Source organism: Cavia porcellus, unplaced genomic scaffold (assembly GCF_034190915.1).
Source record: "Cavia porcellus strain 051 isolate PalLab524CR breed Dunkin Hartley unplaced genomic scaffold, mCavPor4.1 scaffold_46, whole genome shotgun sequence".
Classification (NCBI taxonomy): domain Eukaryota; kingdom Metazoa; phylum Chordata; class Mammalia; order Rodentia; family Caviidae; genus Cavia; species Cavia porcellus.
This window is the reverse complement of record NW_026947529.1, coordinates 797,478-810,369: the sequence shown is the minus strand read 5'-3', so window position 1 is coordinate 810,369 and position 12,892 is coordinate 797,478. Positions and strand designations below refer to the sequence as shown.

Here is a 12,892-nt window from a genome sequence, read left to right as displayed (position 1 = left end):
ACATATCTTACAAGGCCATTCTGTTGCTTCTTGGTCAGAATTTCTTAGCACGCATTAAAAACAGAACTTGATATTAATGCAGTCATTAAACGGAGACCAATTTCACAGTGAATTTTTCTTTTTTTAAATTTAATATAAGGAAAGATTAAATAAGACAAAATAAGTAGAAATAATACTGCATTCACAGTGAAAGAAAAACAGTAACAAATAGCAAGATGATGATTACGAATGCTGATCATAGAAATAGTCATGAAATACAAAAGTGAAACATATCAAGTGGGGATTCAAACAATGAGACTGCAAACAGTTTTGTTCAACTCTCGAAAAAAGCTTTGTAATATGGTTATAAATCCTATGTGTGATTTTTTCTTTCCAGAAATGACAAGCTAGGGAAATCTTATGGACATACAACTTGGAAGCAGTGTAAAGAAGTATTTCTTTGTAATGCAGAAGGTAATGTGAATGTGAAAGAAACAGAAACACACCACGATGTTCAGATCCATGAAAAATATTGCAGTGGAGAGAAACCCTATGTATGTAAGCAATGTGGGAAAGCTTTTAACACACAGGCAGGTTGTAAAGATCATGAAAGGATTCACACTGGAGAGAAACCCTATGTATGTAAGCAATGTGGGAAAGCTTTTACCAGACCTGGACGTTGTAAGGCACATGAAAGAATTCACACTGGAGAGAAACCATATGTATGTAAGCAATGTGGGAAAGCTTTTACCAGACCTGAATGTTGTAAGCAACATGAAAGAATTCACACTGGAGATAAACCATATGTATGTAAGCAATGTGGGAAAGCTTTTAACATACGTGCAAGTTATAAGGTTCATGAAAGAATTCACACTGGAGAGAAACCATATGTATGTAAGGAATGTGGGAAAGCTTTTAACACATGGGGATACTGTAAGCAACATGAAAGAATTCACACTGGAGAGAAACCCTACGTATGTAAGCAATGTGGGAAAGCTTTTAACACACGTGCAAATTGTAAGGTTCATGAAAAAATTCACACTGGAGAGAAACCATATGCATGTAAGCAATGTGGGAAAGCTTTTAAAACACAGGGAGATTGTAAGAATCATGAAAGAATTCACACTGGAGAGAAACCCTATGTATGTAAGGAATGTGGTAAAGGTTTTACCAGACCTGGATTTTGTAAGGAACATGAAAGAATTCACACTGGAAAGAAACCCTATGTATGTAAGTAATGTGGGAAAGCTTTTACCACACAGGGAGATTGTAAGAAACATGAAAGAATTCACACTGGAGAGAAACCATATGTATGTAAGCAATGTGGGAAAGCTTTTAACACACGTGCAAATTGTAAGGTTCATGAAAGAATTCACACTGGAGAGAAACCCTATGTATGTAAGCAATGTGGGAAAGCTTTTACCAGACCTGATCATTGTAAGGAACATTAAAGAATTCACACTGGAGAGAAAACCTATGTATGTAAGCAATGTGGGAAAGCTTTTACCAGACCTGATTGTTGTAAGGAACATGAAAGAATTCACACTGGAGAGAAACTATATGCATGTAAGCAATGTGGGAAAGCTTTGAACACACGTGCACATTGTAAGGTTCATGAAAGAATTCACACTGGAGAGAAACCCTATGTATGTAAGCAATGTGGGAAAGCTTTTACCAGACCTGGACGTTGTAAGGAACATGAAAGAATTCATACTGGAGAGAAACCATATGTATGTAAGCAATATGGGAAAGCTTTTAACACACGTGCAAATTGTAAGGTTCATGAAAGAATTCACACTGGAGAGAAACCATATGTGTGTAATCAATGTGGAAAAGCTTTTAAAACACAGGGAGATTGTAAGAAACATGAAAGTTCACATTCAATATAAAACCAGTGTATATAGGCATCATGAGAATGGTTTCAGCACAGGTATATATTGCATAATGCATGAAAATCTTCACAGTGGGCAGAAAACTTACATATGTTAGGAATGTGGGAAAGGTTTCTGCAGAAATGCTCATTGTCCAATACATTATAAAATTTGCATGGTTGAGAAACCCTGTGTGTATGTGAAGAATGTGGGAAAGCTTTCACCACACATGGATTTTGTAAAATACATCTATGACTTCAAACTGGTGAGAAAGCCTATGTGTATAACAATGTGGCAAAGCTTTTACTGCATATAGTCATTGCAAAACACATGAAAAAATTCACACTGGGAAGAACCACTGGCTATGTAAGCAAGTGGAGACACTTTCAGCAGCCAGATTGTAAGGGAAATACATGAAAAAAAACTCACACAAGAGATAAACCCTTTGTGTTATGGGAATACTCTCAGCATACTTGATCATTGTTACATATCTGAAAGAGCTCACTAGGCAGAGATGATATGTAGATTACCAATGTGAGAAATATAGCAATTCATGTTTCTTGTTAAATACATAGAAAAAGCATCACTGTTCAGACAGTTTAGATCTAAGTTTACTTTAAAAATCCCAAGGAGACCTGAAGAAATAATCAATACAGAAGTTAGATGTCAATATTTCTTCACAAATATTCCAGAAATGACAAATCTGTGGTGGGGCTCTCCTTAGGTGCACATGTTGTATGGTTTTCAGTTAATCACTTGTACCTCTCTAGATTTATTAATCTAGATGTTTTTGTGCTTCAACATGGCATCTTGTATTTAAACATGCTAAACTGAAATGGGCTTTTCACTTTCAAGTATGGATAGTGCCTACATACTTAATATTTTGTCTTTAGAAGTTAAATTTTGTATTTTCTGAATTGTAATGTTGTTTATTTAAAGAGAAAAAAAGTGTAGAAATAATACAGAATTTCAGAAAAATAAACCATAAGAAATCACTAGATGATTAGTATTATATTGTCATCTTAGAAGTAGTTGTTCAAGTTACAAATTTAAAGCATACAAAGTGATATTCAAATAATGACACTGTCACGGTTCACCTCAATGATCCACCAAAAAGTTATTAATATGCCTATCTGTCCTACACACTTTTTTTTCTTAAAGAGGGTAAGATTAAACATAGCAAAACAGAGCAAAACAGTTCATAAGGAAACAAGTTAAGGAAACGCAGATTTCAAAGCAAGTCCACTGGAAATGTTCACTGTCTATTTTACTGTCTCTAGTTTTTTTCCAAATAGTTGTTCCCATCCTCACACACATTGAATATATACTGAATATTATAGAACTAATCAAATAATTACAGGATGATGCAAGCTTTTTTGATCTTCAAGACTGATTTGGGGGAAGTCGATAATGACTACCATAATGTCTCATGGTCTTTGTAGTAGCTGTCTTTATCTTTATGTATGCTGAAATGGAACATAAGAGACTAGACTAATATCACTCTGAACAGTGAATAATAGTATCCTGAGAAGGAGAAAGGTGAGGAATTGCCTAAAAAAAGAAGACAGAGGACATAGTTAAAAGTGTATCAGGATTTAAAAGCTACAGTAGTCTTGTTGCTCTGTATAGTTTGGTTATATTTTGTTCTGGTCTGTCTACTCATATTAGATTTGAGGGCACAGAGAGATAACCCAAAAATAGCAGGTTATACCATGGTAATTATCCTTAATTTCCTATTAACTAAAACTGAATCCCTATATTACTTACATTGCCTTCTATGACTGATCTTCTTTGAAGCTGGATTGTTTCAATGTTATTTGGCCTTGACTGATTTTATTCACATTTGATATGCTTGCTGGTATCAAGTTCAAGAGCAGAGGCAACTACTCTGAAGATGACAAAGTGTAAAAGATATCCATTGGTGGGCTGGGGATTTAGCTCAGTGGCTTAAGGCACCTGCCTGTCAAGTGTGAGGTCATGAGTTTGATCTCCAGAGCCAAAAAAATAAATAAATAAAAGATATCCATTCCAGGTTTGATTATTTGTTTAATTAAAGAGAAGAAAGGAAATAAAAAACAAAGCAGTAAAAGGGTACAAATAATACAGAATTTCAAGAAAAAATACAGTAAGAAATTACTAGTTAATAGGTTACATATTGTCATTGCTAGGGTTATTTCCAAAAGATGAAAAATATCAACAAAAGATGAGAAATATAAAATAAAAAGTGGCCTTTATTCTGAGAACACGGAGAGAGATGACAGGCACCCCCACCGCTGGCGTCCAGTGATCTCTCTGTCGGACACGTGGCATGGGGGCCTGTAAATAGGCTTGGTTTGGGGTGGAACCTAAGGCGGGCATTAGGGATACACAGGTAGTCCATTGGTCTTAGGTTTGGCGCCCTATGTAAATTTCCATGGGTGGGAAGATGGCATCACAGGTAACTTCCTAGGGGCAGGGGAGATGGGGCTTCCTGCTTCCGGTTGTGGCTTTCCTGGCTACAGTGTCCTATCTGGGCCAAAACCCTTTCAGTCATCTTAGAAACAGTTGTCCAAATTATAAAATTAAAGCATATAAAGTGGACATTCATACAGTGAAATTGCAGAAGGTTCTGTTCAGTGATCCAACAAAAGCTGAGTAATATGATTTTCCATCCTACACACTCAAGCATGCAGTTATATCCCTTAGACCACCTTCCTTTCCTCTCTTTTTTACAATAACAGTTACACGTTTTGAGTTTTTTTACTCCCACAGTTCTTATTACATTTTTTTGAAGAGAATAAATCCTAACATGACTAAATAAAACAGAGACAGTTAGAAAAGAAGGATGGGCATAGTACATGATGCAAAAATAGAATATCAGATGATCAAAAATGGTTACCATGGTGCCTCTTGCTATTTTTAAAAAGAGTTGCTATATCATCAGGTATAATAGAATTGATCAAAACCGTACAGAACAAGACCAAAAAAACCTACACTGGAAACCTTGCAAGACTTCAAAAGAAGATAATAGTCAAACTATAATGGGCCATCATAATAAATCTTATGGCCTTCAAAGTGGTTGTCTATACGCTCAAACTTGATATTATCAAACAAAATAGAATATAGTAAAATCATACAGAACAAGATGTGGAGAGCAATACTGGGGTTCAAATCAGGTTAATAGGAAAACTAATAGTTACTATAATATATCCCGCTATTTTTAAATTTAGTTTTCCCTTAATTGAAAAAAATAAAAAAGTTTAATTTAAAAAAAGGGTGGAGATTGAGATAAAAAAGGATATTGTAATAGAACAACACTGGTCAGAATGGAACAATTTAAGCATAATTGTGTTTCACTCCCAGATAATCTAACATAATAGTAGTCACCATAGTGCCTCATCCCTTGAATTATTTGAGTATAACTTCGTATACAATAGCATCAAACATATCAAGACAGTGTGAAACCATTCAACAGAATGAAAGAATTACAGGGTATTTAGAACCAGTTAACAGAAAACGAACAATGGTTTCTATATTATCTCCTTGCCTATAAAATTTTTCTTTATACTATCACATACAGTAAAATATAGTAAGATACAACATGTTAAAACCAGTGGAAACAAGTTTGTTAGAGAGGGACCATTCTTGCACCACTGAGATTGAGTCCAGTGTTGATCATGTTGGTTAATTTTGAATATGCTGGTGAGATAACATTGCAAACATTTAGCTGAACACTTTTGTTTATGTTTGGTAGGAATATTAGCCAACAGAGTGTTTTCATTTATATTATTTTTAACTCATTATTGTCTGGCTTCATTCTCAGGATAACTTTAACTTTGTCACTTAAAAGAAGTTGGTGGTGGGTTTTTCTTCAACTTCATCAAAGAACTGAAAAAAAATCAGTATTTATTCTTTATTATATACTGGATAAAATTCACCAGTGCACTTTTTGTATCCCAGCTTTGTTGTTGTTATTAAGAAGCTGTGATTTTTACCCATTGCCTGTGCTCCTTATTGCTCTGTTCATCAGACTGTTTCCTTCTGATGCATTTGGCTGGGGACATCAATGGACACCACATATCCATTAAGGGTCACATCTCATTTTACTTATGAATGCTTCCATTTATATTGTATCTTCAAACTATCTCTATAATATATAATTTTGTGAGTAACTCCTTTCAGTTACTCAGTTTTTAATGCACACTCTTGCAGGGTTTGGTTAATGCTGGAGGAAACTGGGGCTGGTGAGGGCCTGGTCTCTTATTTAAGGCTTCATACCCTGACCTGCCTGCAGTGTCCCCATCTCCTGACCTGCTCCCTGTAAACACCTGTCATGCTCCATAACTATTGTGAGTCCACATGTGGCAGTTCAGATCTGCACCTGGGTGGAAAACATTCAGTTAAGTTGGGCTCTGTAACAGACTGACCTCATACAGAGCTCCCCTGAGTGAGAGAGGGGGGCTCAGGCATGTAGGGAAGAGCTCTGGAACCATTCCAGCTCTCTCCTGTGCAGCGTACAGTGTGTGATGCTTTCCTGAGAACTTACTGATGGATGAGGAGGCCTGCACCAGGCCGTTTTAAGCCATGGTGTCCTACACCTCTGCCTGGACCATCTCTCTGACTTTAGATCTCCACATAGATCTGAGCAGACTCAGTCTTCCTCTACCAGGCTCTAACTCTATGCTGAGGTTTCAGGTGAAAAATCTGAGATCCTCAAATTAATCTTATATATATTTAACCTGGAAATTCCACTTCTAAGAGTCATTATAAAAATGAGATTGACAGACACTGCATTCTCTTCTTAATCAGTTAAGATGTAAACTGTTAGAAACCATGAATGTTCCACAGCACAGCTGCTGTGTTAATTATAAATTACAGCCACTGAAAATGCTGAAAGAGGGCCATGTCCTAGGCCATGTCCCTGATCTTTCCTGAGATTGAAGAGAGCTTGTGTCCTGGCTCTCCACCCAGCAGTGAAGAGACACAGGCCTGCACAGCAGGTGAGGACAGGAGAGAGGAGCTGGTCAATGGCAGACTTCTCATCCTGGGAGGGATGCCTTTTTGGTTGTTGTATTTTATTTTCCATTCCATTATTTATAGTGTTCCACTCAATATTACTTCTCTTCTGTTCAATTCACTTAAGAATAAATAATTGGTATTTTCTTGAATAGGTGAGTGGATTTGGATGACTTAATATTCTTTTATATGTAATGTAGGATATGCATATAGAAGAACATTAAAGCTTCACTTTATAATTATATAAAATAAGGAGTCTTTTTATTCAGAAAGGCAACACATCATTCATGACTAACTTTTAAACCCCCAACACATGAAGCCATGCAAATCCCGCTGTGGTGGGTGTCCTGCCCTCCCTACCTGAGAAGTCACTGTGCTCATCTGTGTCTGGTAGAGGACACCCAGAATCTTCTTCAGAGTCTCTTTTTCCAGCAGGGAGGACGTGAATCTTCCTGTGCTGAGGTCAAGCAGGGAGTGTGCAGCATGCAGAGGAGCCAGCACCTCCTGAATTACACACACTTCCACCACTGCATCCATGCTGCAGCCCTGCAGGGCCAATAAGGCAGAGCCATGAGGCTGCACCAAATACTCTGCCACCTCAGCCCCAGGGGCCTCAACTCATGGGTCCTGGCCTCAGCCTCCACCAGGCTCCAGGCTCTGCTATGGATTAGACATTCATAGTGGGCCAGACACACCATCAGTGCCTTGGGGCAAAGTCCATTTTCCACAGTGACCCTTCCATTCTGCAAATTTTGATCCTTTCCTTTCTAAATGAGGCTGAGGCATTGGAGACAAAACCCCACACATTGGCATTATTTTTGTTTTTCTTTCTTTTCCTCCTCCTCCTCCTCCTCCTCCTCCTCCTCCTCCTCCTCCTCCTCCTCCTCCTCCACCTGCTCCTACTATTTCTTCTTCTTCTTCTTCTTCTTCTTCTTCTTCTTCTTCTTCTTCTTCTTCTTCTTCTTCTTCTTTCTTCTTCTTCTTCTTCCTCTTCCTCTTCCTCTTCATCTTTGTCTTCTTCTTGGTTTCTTTGATGCTTCAAATACATATTTACAGGTGTGTTTTGCCAAAAAACTTTCCTTGTCTTTTCAGACCCCAGTTAACTGAAGTTTTTACAGATTTTTGCTGCAGTTCACACCCTATGTGTTTGAACACTCAGAATCCATTCTGCAGCTTAGTAGAATGAGTGAAGCAAAGCAGAAACTGAACTTGGGGATGTTACTGTGCCTTCCAACACTCCGACTCATATCTTTTTCCCTCAAGAATATGGGCTTCAGTAGCAGCTGAGTCTGCCACAGACAAAATGAGTTTCCTGCATGTATATCACACAATCTCAATTCCTCTCAAGCACATTGTATCAGGTTTCTTATGGCGAAACTTGAAGAATTATTTCCAGTACATGAGAGGCTGCCACTGGTCCTGAAATCATGATGGAACTTTTTAAACACATAGTCTGATCTACACATAGTCTGGGGACAGAAGCTAAGAGAGGCAGAGATGGCTGTCACAGATACAAACACCTCAAAATTGTCAATCAACAGCAGTAACAAGGGGGAACCAAGTTGCTGAGCTTTCATAATTGGGTGATGGAATCATGTGGTGGATTGTGCCCTGGGTTTACTGAGGCACTTCAGTAAATCTAGGTTACTGCCTCGATCCCCCTTCCTTCAGTGCAATACAAACAGAAAGTCATGCACATGCATCATTTATTTGCAATTTTTCTATTGCAGTTACAAATCCTTTATTCCTGAGAGTCTACATCTCTGCCATAGCAGACCCACCAAGGGGCATTACCATCATGTCTTGTAAAGGATCAGTTTATTTATACAAAATGCAGAGTGGTGTTCTCAGACTTGATGTTCCAGACTTGTGCATTTTCAGTCATTTCTTGAAGGGAAGCTAAACGATTTAGTTTGAGTACACTTCAAGTGTGTTGCTGTGCTTCAGTGTGACATCCTTGCTGCCAGACCTGATGAAGGCAATAAATAGAATCTGTGGGAGGTTTAGATCCAGAGGAACACACTTTGCACAGCTGTGTCAGGCAGGGCTGCCCCTCACCTGGCCACCCAGGCATCCAAATGCCCTTTCCCAGTGCTGTCCCTGGCTTTGGGAGGCACTGGATTGCTGTGGAGATGCCCAGTGCACTGGCTGGCCCAGGGAAAACATTTTCATGCCATGAGTTTGTCATCCTTAATCCTGAAGCTCTGTGGCCCTGGGGCCAGGGCAAGTTTCCCCCCCAGCTGCAGTGAACAGCATCCTCCAGACAACTCTTCTGTGCACACTCTACATGGAGGCTAGCAAGGGTCCCAGTTCATTCCTGCTTCAAAGAGTAATGTGAGTCAAACTCTTGAATATTTGTGCAACATTCTGTGTGGGAGAAAACTCTATTCTTAGTCCTAGGAGTTCTAGGGAAGACTGTTTAGAGCTTGGATGGGAGCTACGAGATTGGGCTGTGCTCTGCCCCCCATGTCCTTCCCGTTGTTGTTCAGCATCTGCCTTAAAATGTGCCAGTGGTTGGGGAAACAGCACATTTCAGGGATGTGTGCCTGCATGTATCAGGTTTAGGAGGCTCAGTGTAGTGTGTGCTTGTTGGCCCTGGTGATTCCCTTTGAGTTAGAAGAATTTATCATTTCCCTCACAAAATGGACTCATGAGACCTCTTTCATACTTGTAATAAAAACCATCTATCTGACTACTGGTTGTAAAAAAGGTTTCCTGTTGTGATTTTTGCATTATTGTCGTTTTTCAAATGCAATGAATCAGCCGTTTGTAGCTCCCTTTATATCACTGAAATCATGGAAAACATTTTCTGACATGAAAAGGTGTGTACATACACAGTGGTCTCTACATTTTGCCTATAGACTTTGTCTATCTGTGGTTTTGTCTTCTGTCAAACAGCAATAGCATCCAGTCTCCTCCAGGAATGTTTGGCCAAACAGAATCTGATGCACTGATATGAAAAACCCAGTTTAGTAAATCACAGTGAGAGAAAGGTCAGCGGTGGGTGGGGACTAGCAGGAGAGACCAGGGGTATGGATGGGTCCAATAATGAGTAGAAAGCTGGAACTAGACAGATGTACAGGTTTAGATTGTGCCAATTGACAATGTGCTTACCTGTGACTCAACTGAACATGTGGAAACTAATGAAATCTTAACTTAAAATTAAATTATCTTAGAATTTAATGTTTCAAAGAACTATAGTTTTAAGATTAGAAATGAAAACTGAGAAAAATAGAAGAGGCAAAGTGAACGGGAAATGAAGGGCTGGTACTTTGCAAGACTTGAGCCCTATGTGGAGCTGAGGACACCTTCCATGGAGCCAGTGACAGACATGCCTTGGAATTCCACCAGACTGGGTATCTGACCTTGATTTTCAGATTGATCCCAGAGCTGGTTAGGTCATTGGAGGTGAGGCTGGCACAAGATCTATAAGGGGACCTTGAGCTCAGTCCGGTATCAGCCCTGCCTTAGAAAAATCCCCAACTGTCCTTGCTCCTTGAAAGCCCCATAGCCTCCCAGAGCCTGTCAGGGACAGCTCGGTGCACTAATGCACCCCAGGAAAACTTCCTATTTTGCCTCACTCCACTCACTTCTGCATACCTCTGTGTTGCAGGAGGCCCCATGTCTGACAGTCCTTCTCCCTCTAAAGTGTCCCATGTCCTCCTCAAAAACCAACAGACCCAGGCCGATTCCTTCTCACTGTAGTTCTCATTTTCAGTGAGCTAGGCTTGGCCCAACTCAATCAGATTTCGTTGGGCTGGTTGTCCCACCTTCCTCAGCAGCACCTGCCAGGAGCCAAGAAGGGAAACTCTGATCCTGAGGAGGACAGTTGTAAGCAGCACTACAGGTCTGGCCTCCCTCCCAAAGTGCCCTCCCAGTGTATCCTGTGCACTAACCATAATCAGCCCTCACTTGATGACAGAGTTCCCTGGATAGTGCTGTGACCACCTGTCCTCCACTCTTCAGGAAGCCTGAAATGCAACTCCCTTTATCCCCCTTGTGGCATATTGCCTCTGTGAGAAAGAGAGTGCAGTCTGCAGTGTTACTTTAATCATGGGGGCTCAACAGGGTGCTGCTCTATAACTATCTGAAAAGTGAGTGGACAGTGGGAGTGCTCCCTGCCTGCCTTTCCTCCACCTTCAGTTGATATATGGATGCATCACCCCATTCTGTGTGCCTTCACGGGTCTCTCCTTCCCCTATTTTATGTCCATGTGTACAGAGGCCAAGAATTAGGGACATTCACAGTAAGGTGGGTGGTACCTGGTCAGTTCTCCAGGGTGACTGTGTGGCCTTCACAATATGGAAGCACAAGAGACCAGCTTTTGCATCTGCTCTGGTCATTGCATTATGGTCAATGCCTGATACATTGATGATTTAAGGCACCCACCAGCTCCCTCCATGACGTCTGTGTGGAACTGGGTCATCTGGCATCACCCAGAGATTCTTGCTCTGGATACCATGGTAGCACATGGAATGACTGCCCACTGTCCTTCAGAGTGAAGACAACTGCTCCACCCAAGTGATGGATCCTTGGCAAAAGGCAAAGCTTTCCCATGGCAAAGGAAAAACCACAATGAATCCAAGGTCCCCGGTCTGAGCAGACCTAGTTTTAGACCCACTCCTCCTTCCTACTTCCCTTGTCAACTTAGACAAGACACCATGCCTCTCAGTTCCTTTCCAGTGTGTCCCCCGGAACTATGGCATCTGCTTCCTAGGGACATCATTAGAGGTGAGAGATGACACTTTTAAACCTTGTGGTCTGGTGTCATGTGTACACAGTATACAGAATTAGAGGTCACTTCCATGAAGGGGTGGAAGAGAGGTGAACACAGTGCACACAGGCCTGGTTCCTGCTGTATGGTGGTGGAGATTACACTCACCTCCTGGACATGTTTCCCTGGTGGCATCATGAGGGGCAGAAGTTCATTAGATCAGCCATCATTATGTTCCCTAAGCATCTCAATTTCTTCTATGTACTGGTGTTGTGGCCTCAAGTCAGGACTTCACACAGGCTAAGAAAGCACTATGGATGCAGATGCACCCTCAAAACCTACCAGCACTGTGGCTACATTTGTGAGTCAGCACACCCATGGCAAGGGTGCTCAACTGCTGACAGCTAACCTTCTGATGGCCACCTCCTGAGTAGCTCATTCCTTGAGCGTGGTTTGTTCTGGTTTGTGTTAGCCAGGCTGAAATTGAGCCCAGGTCCTCAGGCATGGTAGGCAAGTGCTCTGTCTTGAGCTCTCTCCCCAATTCCTTACTTGTTCTTAATAACACAACATGGCAGATGTAATTTGGATGTGACTATCAAGGTTCACTCATAAAATGACTGTGACCAACCTCCTGCTCTCTCCCTTCTCTGTTCTTCCTTCCTTCCTCTCTGTTTCATTCTGTCTTCCTCTCTAAATCTCTGACTATCTCTGCATTTTCCCTGAGGAGAGGCTGACTCTTTGCAGAGAAAAAGGTTAACAGACAGAGGAGACATCAGTCCTCCAACCTAACTGAATTCCTGCCTGTCAGCAAGAGAGAGAGAGCCTGAGAACAGATTGTGCTACAGCAGTGTTTCCACTGAGCCTGCAGCCTGGTCAGGAGAAAATATGGTGGATCCTGCAGCTGCACCTCCTGAATTCCTGCCCATAGAACCTGAGAGAACTGAAGTTTACATGTTGTACCTAAATTTGCAGCCATGCAATCATCAGTGGTCACTGGTGCGCTACAGCAGATGTGAGGTTCTTCCCCCACCCCTGTCCCTCGCCCACTCCTCCCCTCCCTTATTCTCACCAGGCCTTCTGTTCTCCCTTCTCATCTCTTTCTTGACTAAAAAAAATTGACTTTGAATCTCTAAATGGTTGGTCCTCTATTCTGCCACACAGACTCAACTCTGTACAGCATTAGGGCCTGCATGTCTCTGGTTTAGGCATCAGTTCCATCTCAGTGAGGCTGTTCAGATGCCCCCAGGTAGTGACCTTTACCTCTGTTTTCCCTTGCTTTATTGGGATATAGCTCTGGGTCTTCTCTTCCACTACATTCTGCAGTGATTTGTCC

General features: G+C 41.0%; 1 protein-coding gene across 1 annotated transcript in view; it reads left to right on the top strand.

Moving 5' to 3' along the window:
• Window positions 1-503: 503 nt before the first annotated feature.
• The window catches only part of LOC134474950 (zinc finger protein 791-like), a gene marked incomplete at its 5' end in the record, with an annotated part of 82,750 nt that continues 70,361 nt past the window's right edge, over window positions 504-12,892 (top strand). Inside the window, one exon of the mRNA XM_063244025.1 lies at window positions 504-1,058. Coding sequence (XP_063100095.1) covers window positions 504-1,058 — 555 coding nt within the window. The remainder of the gene's footprint in view (window positions 1,059-12,892) is intronic.